Source organism: Rhinopithecus roxellana, chromosome 1 (assembly GCF_007565055.1).
Source record: "Rhinopithecus roxellana isolate Shanxi Qingling chromosome 1, ASM756505v1, whole genome shotgun sequence".
NCBI classification, from domain to species: Eukaryota; Metazoa; Chordata; class Mammalia; order Primates; family Cercopithecidae; genus Rhinopithecus; species Rhinopithecus roxellana.
This window is the reverse complement of record NC_044549.1, coordinates 190,034,461-190,057,538: the sequence shown is the minus strand read 5'-3', so window position 1 is coordinate 190,057,538 and position 23,078 is coordinate 190,034,461. Positions and strand designations below refer to the sequence as shown.

At 44.7% G+C, this 23,078-nt stretch overlaps 1 protein-coding gene and 1 pseudogene across 1 annotated transcript in view; one reads left to right on the top strand and one right to left on the bottom strand.

Moving 5' to 3' along the window:
- Positions 1-23,078, bottom strand: part of LOC104674072 — a 73,514-nt gene that overhangs the window by 19,012 nt on the left and 31,424 nt on the right. The window contains exon 7 of the mRNA XM_030939375.1: positions 1,566-1,701. Coding sequence (XP_030795235.1) covers positions 1,566-1,701 — 136 coding nt within the window. The remainder of the gene's footprint in view (positions 1-1,565; positions 1,702-23,078) is intronic.
- LOC104674068 lies at positions 2,345-6,006 on the top strand (annotated as a pseudogene).

Sequence of the window (23,078 nt, the reverse complement as noted above, 5' to 3'; positions counted from 1 at the left end):
AAAAGAAAAGAACTGACTAATATGCTTCATGAGCATAGATGGAAAAATCCTTAACAAAATTTTGGCAAAATACTAAAAGCATAATATATCAGCAATATACTAAATCAGCATTGTATTAAAAGGGCAATGAAATGAAGCTTATTAATAGGATTATTATAGGAAAAGCAGAGAAGCTATTAAAGTTGAAAATCTTCCCATCCTTCCTGAATAAGTATATTAGAGAAAAATTTTTCTTTCTTTCTTTCTTTTTTTTTTAAATGATGAAGTCTCCTTCTGTGGCCCAGGCTGGAGTGCAGTGGCGCGATCTTGGCTCACTGCAACCTCTGCCTCCTGGGTTTAAGTGATTCTCCTGTCTCAGCCTCCTGAGTAGCTGGGATTACAGGTGTCTGCCACCATGCCCAGCTAATTTTTTTGTATTTTAGTAGAGATGGGGTTTCACCATGTGGGCAGGCTGGTCTCAAACTCTTGACCTCAAGTGATTTGCCTGCCTTGGCCTCCCAAAGTGCTGGGATTACAGGCATGAGCCACCATGCCAGACAGAGAAAGAATCTTTTTCTTCTAAAATAATAAGTAGACTGGGCACAGTTGCTCACACCTATAATCCCAGCACTTTGGGAGGCTGAAGGGGGCAGATAACTTGAGGTCAGGAGTTTGAGACCAGCCTGGCCAACATGGTGAAACTATGTCTCTACTAAAAATACAAAAATTAGCTGGGTGTGGTGGTGCATGCCTGTAGTCCCAGCTACTCAGGACGCTGACGCAGGATAATTGCTTGAACAAGGAGGTGGAGGTTGCAGTGAGCAGAGATCGCACTACTGTACTCCAGCTGGGTGACAGAGCAAGAATGTGTCTCAAAAATAAAAATAAAAGTAATAATAATAACAATAATAAGTAGCCATCCATCAAGCCCTCAAGCCTCAAGCCTTGGCTGTGTTTTGTTGCCCTTGACTTTCCCCGCGGTGCTGTCACTATCAACTACCTGAAACGATATATCTTGGAGTTGTCTCCACCCAGCAAGCTTTTTCTACAGTAGCTGCAAATCCTACTTGGCCCACTGGGGATGTGGACTTAGTAGGCCTGGACAGGGAAATACCTAAGATTCTCAACACAAACATGGCAAGGAAATATCCTGTTTTTGAGAAGCTTTTGAGAATAGCTGTGTCCTTCTGCCTTGAGGAGGCTGGGACAACTTTGTAATCAAATACAAAAAAGTGATCACTCCTGAGTAGGCCGCCCTTCTTCCTTAGGTCACATCGATTACATTTTACATTATATCCTGACTTCAAGAAAGAAAAATCGGGAGGTCATACGTCCTGTTTTTCCTCAGTTGCCAACTTCTTAAAATGGGGCTTCTAGTGAGGTCTTAGAGATTGCTTCATGGTCCACACACAACTGTTTGCCACGTTAGGTACCAAGACCAAGATGGGTTCCTGCTTGGCTCTCAGAGCTGTAAAACCTCACTGGAAACTGGTAAAAAGATGCAGCTAAATAATTATCCCCATGATTTAATTCAAGCACTTAGTTTTAAAAGGTGAACAAATAAGGCCTCTTAAATTGCTACTCACCATGTTAAAGTTTGAATGAATTCCAACAAACCATTTTCTCCTTCTTTTCCTTTTCCATCTATGCCATTATCTGCCAAATGCAACTTCACTAACCAAGGACCAGCTTCCATCAGACTTTCAATTTTCTTCTTGATTCCTATAAGAAAATCAGAGTATTTTATTATTTTTAGACAATAGTTCCCCTGTTTATCACCAGCTAAGCTGACTTTATTCTTTTAGATTGTACTTTACTGGACTTGTGTGAGTAGATGCATTTGCAATATAGTCAAGGAAATATTGTATATATAATTTTTAAAGTCCTTGTTTTATACTCAGTACATCCTTCCTTCTTTAGAACAAGAAGCCCAAAATTACTCTGCATGAAAGGAAATTCCATCTAAGATTTAGATTGTTGCCTTTACTTTGAAGAAGAAAATTGATGTATCTAGAAATTTCCTGGAAGAATATGAATGAGTTGCCCACTGATCTATGGGAAGTGATAGCTCTTACGAAGGAATTCAGCCCTTTAAAGGAGCCTGAAAAGCTGTTACCTTTTTGAGCTTTAAAAGAGAAAATCTGAAGGAGAAAGAACCATCCTGCCTTTGTAGAATTCGTGACTGGGCTGAGGGATCCTGGGGTTGGTTCAGCCTCATCAGTCGACACAGCTTTTGTAAAGAGTCTATTGTCAGTGCTGGGAAACAGCATCAGGTCCACATTTAATTTATGTCAGTTCAAGTTTAGGAGTTTGGCAAAGAAAAATACAGGAAGGGGATGGAGGAAAAGAAATAATCATGGGCATAATGCGGGCTCATCCACTCAGTAAGTATGAAATGGGAAATTGGAATTGCCTGTCCCAAATTCAAATCTTTCTCTGGGGGCCTACAAGTATTTAGAGTTATATGAGCCCCCTAAACACTAACCAACTACTTCATCCGGACCCAACCAAAGAAAGACCAAGTGATCTGTTCCAAAAGTGGGGAAGAAACTGTGTGGGACTTAGAGATAATATGCCTAGATATTGTAATGTGTGGGCAAATCACAGAATTTTAAAGGATCATTTAACTATACACTAATTTTGTCCACCAGGCTGACTCGAGAACCTAACCCTGCAGCTAGACAGGACTTGAATTCCTTCAGCATTTAACAAACATTTTCGAGCTCCTATTACGTGTCAGGCACTGGTGTAGGTGCCAGGGACCCAGTGGAGAACAAGAGACAAAAATCCCTACCCTTATGAAGCTGACATTAAGTGAATGTTAACTAGCATGGTTAGAGCAAGGAAGAGAGCAGAGTCAAGGATAATCAAGCATAAATTTTCAAGCCTGGAGGGAAAACTTGCTTTTCAGGAAAAGGAAATAAATCTGGACATCAGGCCTTCCTAGGTTGCCAGTTGGGGAAAAAGAGTAGAAAGTATGCTTTTTAAAAAAGGATTTGATTGGTTTCTTTGGACATGAATCTAATCTGCTGGATCGTTGGATGAAATAGACAGGATTGATGGGGCACGGTGGGTCATGCCTATAATCACAGCACTTTGGGAGGCCAAGAAGGGCAGATCACTTGAGGTCAGGAATTTGAGACCAGCCTGGCCAACATGGTGAAATCCGTCTCTACTAAAAATACAAAAATTAGCCAGGTGTTGTGGCATGTGCCTGTAGTTCCAGCTACTTGGGAGGCTGAGGCAGGAGAACTGCTTGAACCCGGGAGGCAAACGTTGCAGAGAGCTGAGATTGCGCCACTGCGTAAACTGGATGACAAAGCAAGACTCTGTCTCGAAAAAAAAAAAAAGAAAAGAAATAGGCAGGATTTATCTTCCTTTAGAACACAGTTGGAGGGATGAACTCTGGTCCATCCTTTGGTTTTATTAGAGGTAAGCCTAACTTGTCTAAATCTCATTCATCCTTACATCTAAGTAAGGCATGGGAATGATAGCAAATGACAGCTGTCATGAATGATACAACAGTGCTCCATTATTCACACTAGAATCGTATCTGGCACATGGTAGGTATTTAATAAATGTTGTTCAATGAATTAATGAATCAATGACTAATAGAGTATAAAGTGCAATTGTGTTATGGAAACTTTATCTCACTGTTCAGTGCTTTTCCAAGTACAGTGTTGCTAATAATGCCTTGAGACCACTCGTGAGCAAGATGAAATATGATTTTTCTACCTGTAGAATCTCTTCAAGAAAAATGCATTTGAAAATGTAAGTTGACTGCCCAGAATGATGGATGATGTGGATACTGATCACATGTGGCATCTATTTCTTTTTGTCCCCTTCTGGCATGATGGAAAGCAGTGGTGGCCAATAGGGCCAAAGCTGAAGGCCAAAAGCTAAATTCCTTTACCGCTGCTCAGCTTTGCAAGGAAAGACAACATCTTAGCCAGTCTACATCCCTAACTAAGCCAGTGTGGCACAAACGTGTGCCCTTGGAGAAGAAGGGACTTCCAGGCCTGTGATTGGCCTGGTCCAACTTGTACTCCCATGGGAAAAACAAGTCAAAGTCTCCCTCCAGCGGATGATAAGACAGGTCACAATGTCATCTCTTCCCATGAAAAATAAGCAGTTTGGAAAATGCTAGTCTAAACCACTCTCCAGAATTTAGACCTCTAATGAGTTACGGTGGCCCTGTTAGATAATAGGAAGGCTGGCATTGCTCAGTACAGGAACTTCCCCCTCCAGGGCTTTAACCAAAGTTCAAGCAAAACTGAATTATTTTCTTTAGGTTGAAAACAAATTCCTTGGAGTAAGGGCAGGTATGTGCTCAAGCCCTGGTAATACTTGATACATCCCAGCTGTGTTCACAGCAACCCGTTTTTACCTAATCTTACATTTCTTTACTTTGAAACAAAAACAAGCTCCCTAACAATGACCATTTCAATTTACCCTCTCTGTCTGGGAGAACTTAGCAGTGGCATAGCTATGCCTGGTTGTGCCCAAGAGGCAGGGTGGTGTACTTAGATGTGCGGAATCTCCAGGTTTAAAACCTCTCTCTGGAAAATGCTGTGAGACTCCTTGGAAAGTCACTTGACTTCTCTGAATCTAAATTTCCTCTGGCAAAATAGAGATCATAATACCCATCTCTTAGAAGCATTGTGAGGACGGCTGGGAAGCATTGTGAAATAGTGGTGGCAGAGGCACGTAGTACACAGTTTTAGTGCTTCGCTTGCCAGCGTTATCTCTGGATTTCATACGTCACTGAAACACTGGAATGGGAGCAACCTGGCAAAGAACCTTCATGTGCAAGTGTCCTCCCTTCTACCACTGTCTCCCTGAGGATCAGGAGGACAATGGCACGCCTTGCCTAGAAGCCACTCCACAGATCCAGTATGGACTCTCCCAGCCTCGTGCTTTCTCTCATTTTCTCTTTGGTCAATTGCCAAGCTTCCCCAGGTGTCCTGGATGGCAGAATCTTTCTCACCACCCTCTTTGAACTGGCTACTAGGTCCTGTCAACTCTCTTCCTTCTAAATATATCGAGACTCCAGCTTTCTATCACTGCAGCTTCACTTTATCTTCTCTTGCCTGAAACAGTGTAAAACGTCCTGCTTTTCCTGCCACTCCCCTCTCATCCCCGACTCCCAACACTGCTCCAGAATCCCGGTAAGCTAGTGCAGTTGTCCTCTTCCTTCAGTGGACCTCATCAGACACGATGAGGAGCCCTCTGACATTGACAAGATCTGGGAGATCGTGGATAAACTGTGCCTGACAGTGGAGGAGAAGGTAATCACCAGGACAGAGGGTAACACTGATGACTTGCTCATTGGTAGAAATGCCTCCTCTGAAGGCCCCAAGGGTGAAGGTACCCAAAGCACCCAGAGTCATCATTGGTGTTGATATTGCCATGAACCTCACTTGCAGGAAACCAGCTTTGCAAGGATGCCTATAAGTACGTCAGTGGGGCAAGGTGGTTCATGCCTGTAATTTCAGCACTTTGGGAGGCGGAGGTGAGAGGATCACTTAAGCCTACCAGTTTGAGACCAGCATGAGCAACATGAAGACATGAAGAGACCCAGTCTGTACAAAAAAAAAAAAAAAAAAATTAGCTGGGCATGGTGGTCACACCTGTGGTCCCAGTTACTTGGGAGGCCGAGGTGGGTGGATTGCTTGAGGCTGGGAGGTCAAAGCTGCAGTGAGTCATGATCACACCACTGCACTCCAGCCTGGGCCACAGAGTGAGATCCTATCTCAAGAAGAAAATTAAAAAAAGAAGTACATTAAAGATGACACGAAATCAATGAAAGGGGAACTTGAAGAAGTGAGATCAGAAAGAGTAAAACCTTTTATGGTAGGGCTGCAGAACAAATTAAGCACATCCTTGCTACTTTCAAAAACTACCAGTTCTTTTCTTGATGAAAACATGAATCCTGATGGCATGGTTGCTCTACTGAACTACCATGAGGATGGTGTGACCTTGTATATGATTTTCTTTAACAATGGTTTAGAAATGGGTAAATATTAACAGATTTGGCAATTACTTTGAATATATCACCTATCATCATAAATGGCTGCTGCTTGTCATCCACAAAACACCATGTCTTAAGATAAATGGGCCCTTCATTTATTTTGACTGTGATTTATGTGGAGTGGAGGCCTCGTTTTTTTAAGAAAAAAAAAATGTCACATAGGTTGTCTAAAAATAAAATGCATTTAAACTAAAAAAAAAACAAAAACAAAAACAAAAAAACGCCTCATAACTAGTCTGCCATCCTTTAGCTATTCCTCTCTCTAAAGCATATTCTACAAAACTGCCCAAGATACTTTTCAAAAACCCAGTCCTTACTATGCTACTGTCCTGCTTCAAAACCATCATGGCTCCAGCCCTTTGCACACAGGAGAAAATCTAACTCCTGAACTCAGCATTCATGGCTTTCAGTCATTTGGGTCCACTGCCTCTTCAGTCACATTTCCAGTCACTTTCCCAGTGACCGCTCTGCAGCAAACATCACCCCTCCAGATGCCTAATACGCCAGGCACCTTCCTCCTCTTAGCCTTTTCTCATGTGGTCCCTCTGCCTGGAACCTCCTCTCTTAACATAGCTGACAAACCTCTTCTCATTCCTTCCGAGGAGAGCCCTGTTTCCTAAATGGGCCGGTACTCAAAGGTCAAGTGTAAATTTTCATGGAACCAGTATGCCCCGGGGAGGCTCTCCATATCCTTCACTTGCTGGCCTCTTCTGGGACCGCCAGAACAGGTGGGCATCCTACATTCTGGGGGGCATCAGATCAACCACTACTCAGATGTTCATCTGTAGATGCCAGGCCCTGGTAGGGCCTTCTCCTTGTGGTTGAATTATATTTTTAACTTGTTAAAAATAGCTTTTTCCCATGAAAAGGAACATGTGTAATTTCCTGTGTAAGTCCTAGTCATATAAACCAGAACATAAACTCTGTTTGTTTGATTATAGGACTTAAGAAGGCAAAATGTAAGTAGTGTTTGATGATTCACACCTTGGGCCTTGGGACCTTTCTATAAAGGTTTCCATTGTTTAGCTGTCACCCCAGGATGAAGCCCCAAATAAAATAATTGCAGGATTATAACTGGCAACTTCCTGTTTTGGAACTAATAAAGCTGTTTTGAAGATTACATCTTGACTTTTGAACTTGGTCTTTGCATTCCTTAATGCCACTGGTATTTCTGGGGACTGTGGCTATGATATAAGCAACGATGCCTTATTCGGGGAAATGTATTTGCCCTTGGGTGGCATAGTACTGTAGTAAAGCTCTGATCAATCCCAAGTTTGTTGATATATCATTTTATGGTTGGATTTTTGCCCCATGTACATGTCTAAGTCACTTACTGGCTCTCTCTGTCCTAAATCTTCCAGAATTGAAACAGCCGTGGAGGTTGTCTGTGGAGCTTGGGCTGGGAGTAAACAGGCACAGGATACCCCTGAGTCCTCACTGGGTCTTTCAAGAACTTTGGGAGCCTTGAGACAACAAGGCAGCACTGGCTGAATAGGGCTCAGAGAAACCATCTAAACTGAGGTTGGCTATTCCTGACGACCTTACAGTGACTTCCAGCCTTCAGCTATCTTCTGGCTCTTCGTGGACCTCACAGGTTTGTGACTAGGCATAGACCAAGCCAGACATCATCCACTTGAACACTGATCAACTTCCAGGCCCATGATTCCTAGTTCCTGTATCTCCATGGTACAGAGAGCCATGGGGCTCAGAGGTGGCTTCACTGAGTACAGAAGAAGAAAGTATAGAAGACAGTATAGAAGAAGACAGAGAAGCCAGAACAGAAATGAGACTGGGTCTTGTCTGTTCTGTGGTTTTCAGGGCAGAGAAGAGGCATCTAGGAGCCTCGGTCTGCTCTCTGATTTTCTTCATTGTGCAAAATAAATCAGGAGCAGACAGTCTGATTTTCTCAAGTCCAAAACTGTGGTTCTCAAAGTGTGATCCTCGAACCAGCAGCATCAGGACCCTGGGAACTAGATAGAAATGCACACTGTCCAGCTTCACTCAGACCTACTCACTCAGAACCTGGGGTGTGGCGCCCAGCAATCTGTTTTAACAAGCCTTCTGAGTACCTCTGAGACTGCTCAAATTTGAGGACCCTTGTTCTAATAGCTCTTCATCCTCAGGGATGCACTGAGGCAAGACTGATTTGCACAAAAATCTTTAACTCCTGCAAGCATAGAAAGAAGACATTTTGCTTCCTTTATCAATTTTTAAATGGTTGCTCAGTGTTAAGTGGTCAAGTTCTTGTATTGCTCTAAATGTTCTTATCACTCCAAAAGAGAGGAATAATAATGGGCATCAGGTTTCCTAATGGGGGTTTTGCCTCAATGGCATTGTGGGGACAACTTTCCAAGCAGCAGGCCAAAAGCCTCTTGTCCACAAAGAGGCCGGCGTGGAAATAGTCTGATTGTTTCCAGTTAGAGCCAGATGGAAACCATCTGGACTTGTCACCCAGGAGGCTGATGTAGATCAATCTGAACCTCTACTTTGAAACAAGTAGAACTCTTCTACCAAAGACCAAACTCACCCCTCAAACAATTTATGATAGCAAAAACAATTGTCCAATGTGGGAAGCTGTTGTTTAATTTGCTTTGTAAACTCTGGAAAGCATGACACTAGACTGCACTGAAAGGAAGCTATAAAATAAGTATAATATTAGATACAAAAGGATTTGAGGCAAATAATTCCTTGGGAAACAAAAGACTTTAATGGCTCCCAATGTCTACTAGGTTAAGTACAAACTCTCCACCTGACATGCAAATTCTTCCTTACTATGACCCTCCCCGCTTGCCAAGGGCCGCACTCCGCACATCCTCTTGTTGTACCTAAACCTGCAGGCTCATGGCTTGCTTTGTTAAGGCCCTTCTTCCTTACTTAAGTCCTTCCTCACCTAAGTCTTTCCTTGGAAAAAAACTTTTTTTTACTTCCATAGATTATTGGGGAATAGTTGGTGTTTGGTTACATAAGTTATTTAGTGGTGATTTGTGAGATTTTGCTGCACCCATCACCTGAGCAGTATACACCGAACCTTATTTGTAGTCTTTTATCTCTCACCCTCTTCTCAGACTTTCCCCCCCAAGTCTCCAAAGTCCATTGTGTCATTCTTTTTTTTTTTTTTTTTTTTTTTTTTGAGACGGAGTTTTGCTCTTGTTGCACAGGCTGGAGTGCAATGGTGCGATCTCAGCTCACCACAACCTCCACCTCCTGGGTTCAAGTGATTCTCCTGCCTCAGCCTCCCAAGTAGCTGGGATTACAGGCATGTGCCACCATGCCCAGCTAATTTTTTGTATTTTTAGTAGAGATAGGGTTTCTCCATGTTGGTCAGGCTGGTCTTGAACTCCCAACCTCAGGTGATCCCTCCCCCTCGGGCTCCCAAAGTGCTGGGATTACAGGCATGAGCCACCTTGCCTGGCCCCTTGTGTCATTCTTATGCCTTTGCATCCTCATAGTTTAGCTCCCACTTATGAGTGAGAACATACGATGTTTGGTTTTCCGTTTCTGAGTTACTTCGCTTAGAATAATAGTCTCCAATCTCATCCAGGTCGCTGTGAATGCCATTAATTCATTCCTTTTTATAGCTGAGTAGTATTCCATTGTATATATATACAATCAGTTCATTAATTGATGGGCATTTGGGTTGATTCCACGTTTTTGCAATTGCGAATTTTGCTGCTATAAACATGCATGTGCAAGCTTCTTTTTCGTATAATGACTTCTTTTCCTCTGGGTAGATACCCAGTAGTGGGATTACTGGATCAAATGGTAGTTCTACTTTTAGTTCTTTAAGGAATCTCCACACTGTTTTCCATAGTGATTGTACTAGTTTGCAGTCCCACCAGTAGTGTAGAAGTGTTCCCTGTTTACTGCATCCACGCCAACATCTTATTACTTTTTTATTATAACCATTCTTGCCGGAGTAAGGTGGTATTGCATTGTGATTTTGATTTACATTTCCCTGATCACTACTGATGTTGAGCATTTTTTCATGTCTGTTGGCCATTTGTATATCTTCTTTTGAGGATGTCTATTCATGTTTTTAGCCCACCTTTTGATAGGATTGTTTATTTTTTTTCTTGTTGATTTGTTTGAGTTCATTGTAGATTCTGGATATTAGTTCTTTGTCAGATGTATAGATTGTGAAGATTTTTCCCCATTCTGTGGGTTGCCTGTTTACTCTGCTGACTGTCCCTTTTGCCATGCAAAAGCTCTTTAGTTTAATTAAGTCCCAGCTATTTCTCTTTGTTTTTATTGCGTTTGCTTTTGGGTTGCGGGTCATGAAATCCTTGCCTAAGCCAACGTCTAGAAGGTTTCCCAGTGTTATCTTCTAGAATTTTTATACTTTCAGGTCTTAGATTTAAGTCCTTAATCCATCTTGAGTTGATTTTTGTGTAAGGTGAGAGATGAGGATCCAGTTTCATTCTGCTACACATGGCTAGCCAATTATCCCAGCACCATTTGTTGAAAAGGGTGGCCTTTCCCCACTTTACGTTTTTGTTTGCTTTCTTGAAGATCAGTTGGCTGCAAGTATTTGGGTTTATTTCTGGGTTCTCTATTCTGTTCCGTTGGTCTATGTGTCTATTTTATACCAGTACAGTGCTGTTTTGGTAGCTATGGCCTTATGGTATAGTTTGAAATGAGGCCGGGTGCTGTGGTTCACGCCTGTAATCCCAGCACTTTGGGAAGCCAAGCAGGGTGGATCACCTGAGATCAGGAGTTCGAGACCAGCCTGGCCAACATGGTGAAACCCCCATCTTCACTAAAATACAAAAATTAGCCGGGCATGGTGGTGGGTCCCAAGTCCCAGCCACTTGGGAGACTGAGGCAGGAGAATCACTTGAACCCAGGAGGCAGAGGTTGTGGTGAGCCGAGATCATGCCACTGCACTCCAGCCTGGGTGACAGAGCAAGACTCTCTCAAAAAAAAAAAAAAAAGAAAAAAGAAATCAGATAATGTGATGCCTCCAGATTTGTTCTTTTTGCTTGTCCTTGCTTTGGCTATGCAGGCTCTTTTTTGGTTCCATATGAATTTTATACTTGATTTTTCTAATTCTGTGAAGAATGATGATGGTATTTTGATAGGAATTGTGTTGAATTTGTAGATTGCTTTTGGCAGGAGTCATTTTCACAATATTGGTTCTACCCATCCATGAGTATGGGATGTGTTTCCATTTGTTTGTGTCATCTATGAGTTCTTTCAGCAGTGTTTTGTAGCTTTCCTTGTAGAGGTCTTTTGCTTCCTTGGTTAGGTACATTTGTAAGTATTTAATTTTTTTTACAGCTATTATAAAAGGGGTTGAGTTCTTGATTTGATTCTCAGCTTGGTTGCTGTTGGTGTATAGAAGAGCTACTGATTTGTGTACATTAATTTTGTATCTGGAAACTTTGCTGAATTCTTTTATCAGTTCTAGGAGCTTTGTGGAGGAGTCTGTAGGGTTTTCTAGGTAAACAATCATATCATCAGCAAACGGTGATAGTTCAACTTCCTCTTTACCAATTTGGATGCCCTTTATTTCTTTCTGTTGTCTGATTGCTCTGGCTAGGACTTCCAGTACTATATTGAAGAGGAATGATGAGAGTGGGCATCCTTTTCTTGTGCCAGTTCTCAGAGGGAATGCTTTCAACTTTTCCCCATTCAGTTGGCTGTGGGTCTGTCATAGATGGCTTTTATGATGTTGACGTATGTCCCTTGTATGCTGACTTTGCTGAGAGTTTTAATCATAAAGCCATGCTGGATTTTGTCAAATGTTTTTTCTGCATCTACTGAGATGATCATTTGATTTCTGTTTTTAATTCTGTTTATGTGGTGTTTCACATTTATTGACTTGCATATGCTAAACCATCCCTGCATCCCTGGTATGAAACCCACTTGATCATGGTGGATGATCTTTTTGATATGTTGTTGGATTCAGTTAGCCAGTATTTTGTTAAGGATTTTAGTATCTGTGTTCATCAGGGACATTGGTCTGTAGTTTTCTCTTTTGGTTGTGTCCTTTCCTCGTTTTGGTATTTGGGTGACACTGACTTCATAAAATGATTTAGGGAGGTGTTAGAGACAAACCGCCCCCAAAAAAGCTTCTTGGTATTGCCAACATCCCTCCCCTTCCCCCAAACCTTTTTATATTTCTAAGCGCTTATTTAGGCACCACAGTGAAGCCAGCAGACTTTACCTATCAGGCCTTACTGCTATGAAGCAAACCCCAATTACAAACCATCCAGACCACACAGGGGGAGGTCATGGAAAGCATAAGCAAACTTTACCTACACCCTCCAGTACCATACACTTCACAAGGTGATATGTGGCAGAGTTAACCAACAAACGACCCCAGGGTTTCTCTCCCCCATATAAACCCCTCATTCTGTAATGGAGCAGCCAGCAGTTTCAATAAACTTACTCACCTGAACTTGGGTCTCTCTCTCTTGTCCTGTCTCTTGGCTGACCTTACATTCTGGTGCTGAAACTCGGGAAGGGGATAGACTCAGGCCAGGATTTTCTCTCTCTCTCTCTCTCTCTCTCTCTCTCTCTCTCTCTCTATCCTATCACCCCTCTCCCAGCCAACTTCCCCTTCCCCGAACCTGCCGAAGACCCAGAGAATCTCCTAGACTCTCCCATTGCTGGAGACCTCATCCACCATCAAAGCCTCCACCAGGGTGAATGAAAAAGAGACTGTTACTGTTACCGTTCCCCGGAACCCTTGACCATCCGTCTCTCTGTTTCCGAAAGACCCAGCTCTGGGCCAAGAGTTTCCTCCGGCCTCCGGGCCTCTGGTTCTTCCGTTTCAGGGATGACTGACTTGGCGATTACCTCCTCTATTCCAGACAAGTTAGACAAGTTTCGCGGGAAAGGGGACGCCCTCTCCCGCTGTCCTTATCACCAGCAGTCTCTTTTTCCTCTACCCCACCCCCCTTCCATTCACTATGAGAGCCTCTCAGTCTACCCCTTCCAAGACTACCCTCCTTGGGTGTCTCCTCCACAGTCCCAGGGCTCTCAGCCTCCATTCAGAAATCCACCCTAAAAGGCTTATCTTTTACTGTAATACCGCATGGCCTCAATACAAATTGGACTGTGGCTCCTAATGGCCCAAAAATGGCATTTTCTATTCCAACGTGCTCAAAAACTTAGATAACTTTTGCCATTGCAATGGGAAGTGGTCTGAAATTCCTTATGTTCAGGTTTTCTTCACCCTCCGTACCCACCCTTCCCTCTGTCAGTCCTGTTCTACTTTCCAAATCCTCCTTGCCCTCTCCAAACCTGACTCGCCTCCTGCCCCCACCACCACAGCCCCAGCCGATGACTCCTCTTCCTTTGACCCCGCTGATTTTCCCCCTCCCAGACAGCATCGTAATCCTCCACCGTATGTCCCCACTCCGGCTCTACCTCTTTCTCTCCCTCTCTGTAACCACCCTGCTTCTGACTCTGAGTCCTCTCTGTTGCCGCCCCTCACCCGCCCTCAGGCCCAACATGCTCAGCAACCAGCTCCCTTGCTTCCTTTCCAGGAAGTAGCAAGAGCTGAAGGTATTGTTAAAATTCATGTTCCGTTTTCCCTCAGTGATCTCTCTCTAATTAACAAAAGACTTGGTTCATTTCCAGAGGACCCTACCTCTTAATATTAGGGAATTTAGTACCTTACCCTGTCTTATGAACTAACCTGGCATGACCTCTGCGTTATTCTCTCCTTCACCCTCACCCCAGAACACAGAACACCAGGACCGTATCCGGACCCTAGCTCAGGTACATGCTGATACCATTCATCACCAGGCTCCTGCCCAGCCTACTGGTGCAAAGGCAGTCCCCAGCCAAAACCCCCAATATTCAGCGCAAGCTTCAGAAGGTTGACCACGGCCCTCAAACCCCACAATGAGACCTTCTTAATTTAGCCTTCAAAGTCTTTAACAGCTGTGATGAGGAAAAAAAGGCAAAAACAGGCAGAGTTTCAAATGCTTACCTCTGCCATCAGGGGCCCTGCAGGCCCACGGGGCCACAGCTCCACATGGAAACCTCCTAGCAATCCACCTCCACGTGGCACTTGTTTCAAGTGTGGCAGTGAAGGCCACTAGTCCAGACAATGCCCTAACCCAGGTAAGCCCACCAGGCTGTGCCCCTTCTGCGGAGGACCCCACTGGAAGTCAGACTGTGAGCAGCCCCCACAAGGACTGCCCCCATCCCTTCCTGAGCCAGCCAAAACCTGCTACTAGGATCTCATTGGCCTTGCCACTGAAGACTGACGGTTCCCTGGAACGGAAGCCCCGGCAACTACCATCACTTCATCCGAGCCAAGGGTAACCCTGATGGTGGCAGGTAGGCCAGTATGTTTTTTCTAATTAATACTGGGACAACCTACTCTGTTTTACCTAATTTTTCAGAATGCACCAAGTCCTCCCAGGTCTCTGTTGGAGGAATTGATGGACAAGTCTCCACACCCCGAGCCCCTGCTCCATTCTTCTGCTCCCTGCACACCTTTCCCTTCACTCACTCTTTCTTAGTCCTGCCCTCACACCCAACTCCCCTCCTAGGCAGAGACATCCTTTCAAAACTCCACACTACTCTCCACCTTCATGGTGACCTACTTAGAAATTCAACTTTCTCCTGATGCCCGGGCTGTGAGGCCAGCCCAAGCAGCATTAATAGATCTCCTACCCGCTCCCTCCTCCAAAAGCGAAATCCTTTCCTTCCTAGGGTTAGCAGGCTTCTTTAAAATATGGATTCCCAACTTTGCCCTCCTAGCTTGCCCCCTCTATAAAGTGGCCAAAGGCCCTCTCAATAAACGCCTAAATTGCTCACATATCATACTCCTCAGCTTCCACAAACTCCAAACCACTCTTATCACTGCACTAGCTCTGTCCTTACCTGATATTTCCCAAACTTTCACTGTCTATACTGCCAAAAGCCAAGGAACAGCCCTCGGTGTCTTATGACAACAAAAAGGAAATCCTCCTTCCTTTGCTCCCTGTAGCCTACTTCTCTAAACAGTTAAACAGCACAGTCGGAGGATGGCCAACCTGTCTTAAAAGGCTAGCAGCAGTGGCCACTTTAACTCTAAAAAACCAAAACACTAACATTCAGTCAAAATACCACCATTTACAATCCTCATAATATACAGGATCTCCTCTCCCCTTGAGCGTTAGGCTCCCTTCCTCCTTCCCAAATTCAATTACTCCATGCCTTCTTTATCAAAAATCCTAAATTCAGGCTTGCCAAAAGTGCTCCCCTCAACCCAGCATCCTTACTCTCTGTATCTGCTTCCCCTCCTACTCATTCTTACCCTGACATCCTAGATTACCTGCAGCCACACTTTCCAAACAGTTCCTCTGAGCCTCTCACCAACCCCGATGACCAGCTATTTAGAGATGGCTCCTCTTCCAGGCCCACTGGCTCCCCAAAAAATGGCTGGGTATGCGGTTGCTTCCCTTAACTGAGTAATCAAAGCTAAGCCCTTACTTCCAGTCACCTCCTCTCAGAAAACAGAACTGATAGCTCTCACCAGAGCCCTAACCCTCTCCAAAGGCAAACGAGTCAACATTTACACAGACTCCAAATATGTATATCATATTCTTCATTCCCACACTGCCATCTGGCATGAGAGAGGATTTCTTACTGCCAAAGGGACCCCCATCACTAACGGCCCCCTTATTTACCAACTCCTTCAGGCCGCACACCTCCCAACTGAAGTGGGAGTTATACACTGTTGGTGACATCAAACAGGAAGAGATAAAATCTCAAGAGGGAACAGAAAGACCGATAAGGCAGCAAAAGTAGCCTCCCTTTCTTCTGCTCCTGCCTCCTACCTCCTCAGTACCCCTGCAATCCAACCTCAATATTCCCCCACTGAAAAAGCCTCATTACTACAACAAGGAGCCTTCCTCCAGGGGGACTGGAGAGTTAAGGACCAGAAGCTGGTCTTTCCCAGGGCCAAACCGACAGAATCCTGACATCTCTCCACCAATCTTCCATATTAATGCACGTCCCCTGTATCTTCTCCTCCGCCCATACTTCTTCCCTCACCTATTCACTTCACTAAAAAACGTAACTTCAAACTGACATATATGCTCTGCTGCCTCCTCTCAAGCAGGCCTGCATTCCCCATCTATTATACTACTTACCCTATTGTTTACAGTAAAATTATATAGTGTGACTCTTTCCAATTGGGATACCAGCCAAAAATTCTCCCTCACTTTAGCCTTCTGCCTAATCTTTATCCTTACAGCAAAAATTACAATCACTAACAAACAAGCATTCCCACAGCCTCCCTAGATGCCCTGCTTTTGTCTATCCTGCCACTTCACTCTCTTCCTTCACACTTCTCACGGAATATTTCCTGGTTCCACCCACAGAACAACACCCTGGAAGCCTGTTTTGTGTGGAAAACTGACCTTTTCCTCCAAGGCTCTCTCTATGGCTTCACTCCGGATAAAATCAAACTACTTACCTTTCTGCTCACTCTCTGCCTTTCGAAACTGTCCCATAATCAATACCCCAACCCTTCTTTCAGCCCAGCCGATACCTACAACCCCTAAAGACCTATACAGAAACTTAAAAACTCCAGTTCCTCCCTGGCAAGAGACTGCTGGCTCTGCGTATCCCTCCTCTCCACAACATACAATACAATCCCTATCTCAGCCTATAACTGAACTTCCACCTAAGTAACCTACCATCCTAAAATCCTTATTAACAGCCCCCTCAAACTCAACATACAGGCATTAACAAAAATCTCCCTCCAGTTAGCTAGCGAGTTTGGTCCAGCTGTTACAACCTTACATCCCTACTTACGCAACCTATCCCCAAGCTGTCCCCCTACCACAGCTGTAATAAAACCCATATTAGGAGCCATAACAGCCACACAATCTTATCTTATCCAGCACCACTATGCATCCAACAACATCTACCCTCTGGCAGTCCTCTCAGCCACCTAAATTCCAAACTGTGCAACTATACCCTACAACTCAAACCTTCCACCAAACATACTACTCTCAAAGCTGCCAACAATAAAGATAGGCTTCCTTTCTCTAGCACCCCCGCCCTTGACACCTCCCACCTCCTTGATAAAAATTCAGAGCCCTGCAACGGCCACATCTCCCCTGTTTATCCCTCTACCTTTCGCTCCCCTCTCTATGCACCATCCCTGCACCCATCACCAGCAACTGTCTCCTTATCCCAACATCCAGCAACACTTCCACATGAATCTTAGTAAAAAAAAAAAAGAAAAAACCCTTCTTCTTACATTGGGAAAAACCAGCCCAAAAGCCTCCCAGCCCAAACCAAACAACCTTTTGCAACCACTTACAGCAGCAGCCCTAGCCAGGACCCTAGAAGTATGGATGCATGAAAATAACAAAATAGTATATCTTTTCAGCATACACAACAAGTTCTCTCTATCAAGCCAAGGCATACTTTTCCTCTGCGGTACCTCAACTTATATTTGCCTCCCCTCTAACTGGAGAGGCACCTGTACCCTGGTTTTCCTCAGCCCAAAAATCAACGTTGCCTTAGGAGACCAGCCCCTACCAATCCCAGTTAATACCCCTATCCGACACTGCCATGCTATACAACTCATACCTCTGTTAGTAGCCCTCAGAATAACTACAGAAGTTGGAACTGCGATTGTGAGATTAGCCACCTCCGTTTCCTATTACCAATCCCTCTCCAAAGACCTCACAAATAGCTTGGCAGACATAGCCAAATCCGTTACAACTCTCCAATTGCAAACAGATTCTTTAGCAGCAGTAGTTCTTCAAAACCGCAGAGGCTTAAACCTCTCACAGCCAAAAAACTACTCACAGCCAAAAAAGGAGGACTCTGCCTTTTTCTAGATAAACAGTGTTGCTTTTATCTTAACCAATCTGGCTTAGTACAAGATGCTGTAAAAAGACTAACGGACTGAACAAAAAAATTAAGAAAAATGTACCCCGATGGCCAGCGTGGCCCTCCTGGTCCTTTAGTACCTGGTTTCCATGGCTAATGCCCCTCCTAGGCCCAGCCATAACCGTTCTTCTCTTTCTAGCATTCAGCTCATGTCTCCTATGCCTTCCAATCCAGTTTTTACAGGACCGTATCAGAGCCTTCACCCACTGGACAACACAAAATATGATGCTGCTCCAAGAATACCAACAGCTCCAAGAACAGCAGTCCCTACCGTCCAGCCTCCCCCCATAACCGTCGCCCCTTCCCAGCAGGAAGTAGCCAAAGGACAATGCTGTCCCTCTTCCATTACCTATTAAAAGGCTAGAATGTTAGAGACAAACTGCCCCCAAAAGAGATTCTTGGTATCGCCAACACCACTCCGCTTCCCCCAAGCCTTTTGACATTTCTAAGCCCTTGTCTAGGCACCACGGTGAAGCCAGCAGACTTTACCTATCAGGCCTTACTACTATAAAGCAAACCCCAATTACGAACCATCCGGACCACACAGCGGGAGGTCATGCATAAACAAACTTTACCTACACCCTCCGGTACCATAAACTTCACCAGGTGATATGTGGCAGAGTTAACCAACAAACAACCCCAGGGTTTCTCTCCCCCATATAAACCTCTCATTTTGTAAGCTCAGGGCTGCCTCCTTTGTCTGTAGTGGAGTATTAGTAGCTGAAAGGCACTGTTGTAACTTGGGCCTTGTCAGACCTCTGAGCCCAAGCTACCCAAATCCTATAAAACTGCCCCACTCCTAACTCCCTTTGCTGACTCTCTTTTCAGACTCAACCCACCTGCACCCAGGTGATTAAAAAGCTTTATTGCTCACACAAAGCCTGTTGGTGGTCTCTTTACACGAACCCACGTGACATTTGGTGCCGTGACTCGGATGGGGGACCTCCCTTGGGAGATCAATCCCCTGTCCTCCTGCTATTTGCTCTATGAGAAATATCCACCTACGACCTCGGGTCCTCAGACCAACCAGCCCAAGGAACATCGCACCAATTTTAAATCGGGTAAGCAGCCTCTTTTTACTCTCTTCTCCAACCTCTCTTACTATCCCTCAACCTCTTTCTCCTTTCAATTTCGGCACCACCCTTCAATCTCTCCCTTCCCTTAATTTCAGTTCCTTTCCTTTTCTGGTAGAGACAGAGGAGACGCATTTTAGCTGTGAACCCAAAACTCCGGTGTCGGTCACGGACTCTGGAAGACAGTCTTCCCTTGGTGTTTAATCGCTGCCAGGGCGCCTGCTTGATTATTCACTCACATTTCAGAGGTGTCTGACCACCGCGGGGATGCCTGCCTTGATCCTTCACCAACTCCAAGTGTCGCTGAGTCTTTTCAATCTTCCTTTTCTACGGACCCATCTGACCTCTCCCCTCCTCCCCAGGCTGCTCCTCGCCAGGCCGAGCCAGGTCCCAATTCTTCCTCAGCCTCCGCTCCCCGACCCTATAATCCTTTTATCAACTCCCCTCCTCACACCTGGTCTGGCTTACAGTTTCATTCCACGACCTGCCCAGCAATTTCCTCTTAAAGAAGGGGCTGGAGCTGAAGGCATAGTCAAGGGTAATGCTCCTTTTTCTTTATCCGACCTCTCCCAAATCAGTTAGCATTTAGGCTCTTTTTCATCAAATATAAAAACCTAGCCCAGTTCATGGCCCATCTGACGGCCACACCTCATTGCTCCCCTTTTCCCCAGTTCAAAGCCTCCTTCGCAGACTCCCCTTGTGTCTCCCTACCTTAATCCACAAATATAAGACACTTCTACACCTACCTTGGTGACCAATCATGCACCCCTTATCATCCCATTAAAACCTAATCACCCTTACCCCATTCAACGCCAATATCCCATCCCACAGCAGGCTTTAAAGAGGTTAAAGCCTGTTATCACAGATGCTTTGGGGAACTCTTACAGTGGAGGGTAAGTCTGTCCCATTCTTAATCAATACAGAGGCTACCCACTGCACATTACCTTCTTTTCCATCCGTGATGGTCCAGGAGGCTTTTGAGGCAATTAGGCATCCGTCTTCAGCCGCTAAGCCTAGAAGATCTGGGAAGGAGTCAGTCAGAGAGCCTTGGGCCAGAGTTCCAGGGGCTCTGGGAGTGGCTGCCGGGCAAGTTGGACAGTCCAGTTTCCAGTGGAGTCCCACACAGATGGGGCATGGCTTAGGAGGAATCCCAGGCTGCAGGCATTCCTTAGCCCAGTGGCCAGATTTCTGGAACTTGAAACAAGATCCTGGGGAAGGAGGTCCTGGAGGAATGCCTGGCCTGTTATCACTCGCCTGCTACAGCATGGGCTTCTAAAGCCTATAAACTCACCTTACAATTCCCCCATTTTACCTGTCCAAAAACTGGACAAGGCTTACAGGTTAGTTCAGGATCTGCACCTTATCAACCAAATTGTCTTGCCTCTCCACCCCGTAGTGCCAAACCCATATCCTCTCCTATCCTCAATACCTCCCTCCACAACCCAGTATTCTGTTCTGAATCTCAAACATGCTTTCTTTACTATTCCTTTGCACCCTTCATCCCAGCCTCTCTTCACTTTCTCTTGGACTGACCCTGACACCCATCAGCCTCAGCAACTTACCCGGACTGTACTGCCGCAAGGCTGCAGGGACAGCCCCCATTACTTCGGTCAAGCCCAAATTTCTTCCTCATCCATTACCTATCTCAGCATAATTCTTCATAAAAACACACATGCTCTCCCTGCTGATTGTGTCTGGCTAATCTTGCAAACCCCAACCCCCTTCTGCAAAACAACTCCTTTCCTTCCTAGGCATGGTTAGGTACTTTCCCCTTTGGATACCTGGTTTTGCCATCCTAACTAAACCATTCATTCTCCCCATTTTCCCATATTTCCCTCTTTCCTGTTCCCCACCCAGACCACACTTGGTTTATTGATGATAGTTCTTCCAGACCCAATCACCACCCACCAGCAAAGGTAGGCTATGCTATAGTATCTTCCACGTCTATCCTTGGGGCTACCGCTCTGCCCCGCTCCACTACCTCTCAGCAAGCTGAACTCATTGTCTTAACTTAGGCCCTCACTCTTGCAAAGGGACTACACGTCAATATTTATATTTATACTGACTCTAAATATGCCTTCCATATCCTGCACCACCATGTTGTTTTATGGGCAGAAAGAGATTTCCTCACTACACAAACGTCCTCCATCATGAATGCCTCCATAATAAAAACTCTTCTTGGGCCGGGCGCGGTGGCTCAAGCCTGTAATCCCAGCACTTTGGGAGGCCGAGACGGGTGGATCACGAGGTCAGGAGATCAAGACCATCCTGGCTAACCCGGTGAAACCCCATCTCTACTGAAAAATACAAAAAACTAGCCAGGCAAGGTGGCGGGTGCCTGTAGTCCCAGCTACTCGGGAGGCTGAGGCAGGAGAATGCCCTAAACCTGGGAGGCGGAGCTTGCAGTGAGCTGAGATCTGGCCACTGCACTCCAGCCTGGGCGACAGAGCAAGACTCTGTCTCAAAAAATAAATAAATAAATAATATAAATAAATAAATAAATAAATAAATAAATAGATAGATAAAAACTCTTCTTAAAGCTGCTCTACTTACAAGGAAGTTAGGGGTCATTCACTGCAAGGGCCATCAGCAGGCATCAGATCCCATCACTCAAGGCAACGCTTATGCTAATAAGGTAACTAAAGAAGTAGCCTTCCAACTTCTGTCCCTCAAGACCAGTTTTTCTCCTCATCTTTTCACTTTACATTTCCAGTTTTGCCTTAAAAAAATCTCTTCTTCCTCTGTGGCTCCTCCACCTACATGTGTTTACCTGCTAACTGGACAGGCACATGCATACTAGTTTTCCTTACTCACAAAATTCAATTTGCAAATAGAACTGAACAGCTTCCTCTTCCCCTCATGACACCAACACTTCACTACTATTTTGTTTTGTTTTTCTTATTATGAATATAAGAAGACAGGAATAGGCCTTGACTTACTCACTGCTGAAACAGGAGAACTCTGCATATTTCTTTTTTTATGAGAATTTTTTTTATTATACTTTAAGTTGTAGGGTACATGTGCACAATGTGCAGGTTTGTTACATGTGTATACATGTGCCATGTTGGTGTGCTGCACCCATTAACTCATCATTTACATTAGGTATATCTCCTAATGCTATCCCTCCCCCCTCCCCTCACCCCACCACAGGCCCTGGTGTGTGGTGTTCTGCAATCTGTGTCCAAGTGTTCTCATTGTTCAGTTCCCACCTATGAGTGAGAACATGTGGTGTTTGGTTTTCTGTCCTTGCGATACTTGACTCAGAATCATGGTATCCAGGTTCATCCATGTCCCTACAAAGGACATGAACTCATCTTTTTTTATGGCTGCATAGTATTCCATGGTATATATGTGCCACATTTTCTTAATCCAGTCTATCATTGATGGACATTTGGCTTGGTTCTAAGTCTTTGCTATTGTGAATATTGCCACAATAAACATACACGTGCATGTGTCTTTATAGCGGCATGATTTATAATCCTTTGGGTATATACCCAGTAATGGGATGGCTGGGTCAAATGGTATTTCTAGTTCTAGATCCTTGAGGAATCGCCACACTGTCTTCCACAATGGTTGAACTAGTTTACAGTCCCACCAACAGTGTAAAAGTGTTCCTATTTCTCCACATCCTCTCCAGCACCTGTCGTTTCCTGACTTTTTAATGATTGCCATTCTAACTGGTGTGAGATGGTATCTCATTGTGGTTTTGATTTGCATTTCTCTGATGGCCAGTGATGATGAGCATTTTTTTTTTTTTTTTTTTTTTTTTTTTTTTTTTTTTTGAGATGGAGTCTGGCTCTGTCGCCCAGGCTGGAGTGCAGTGGCCGGATCTCAGCTCACTGCAAGCTCCGCCTCCCGGGTTCATGCCATTCTCCTGCCTCAGCCTCCCAAGTAGCTGGGACTACAGGCGCCTGCCACCACACCCGGCTAATTTTTTGAATTTTTAGTAGAGACAGGGTTTCACCGTGTTGGCCAGGATGGTTTTGATCTCCTGACCTCGTGATCCGCCCATCTTGGCCTCCCAAAGTGCTGGGATTACAGGCATGAGCCACCGCGCCCGGCCTCATGATGAGCATTTTTTCATGTGTCTGTTGGCTGCATAAATATCTTCCTTTGAGAAGTGTCTGTTCATATCCTTT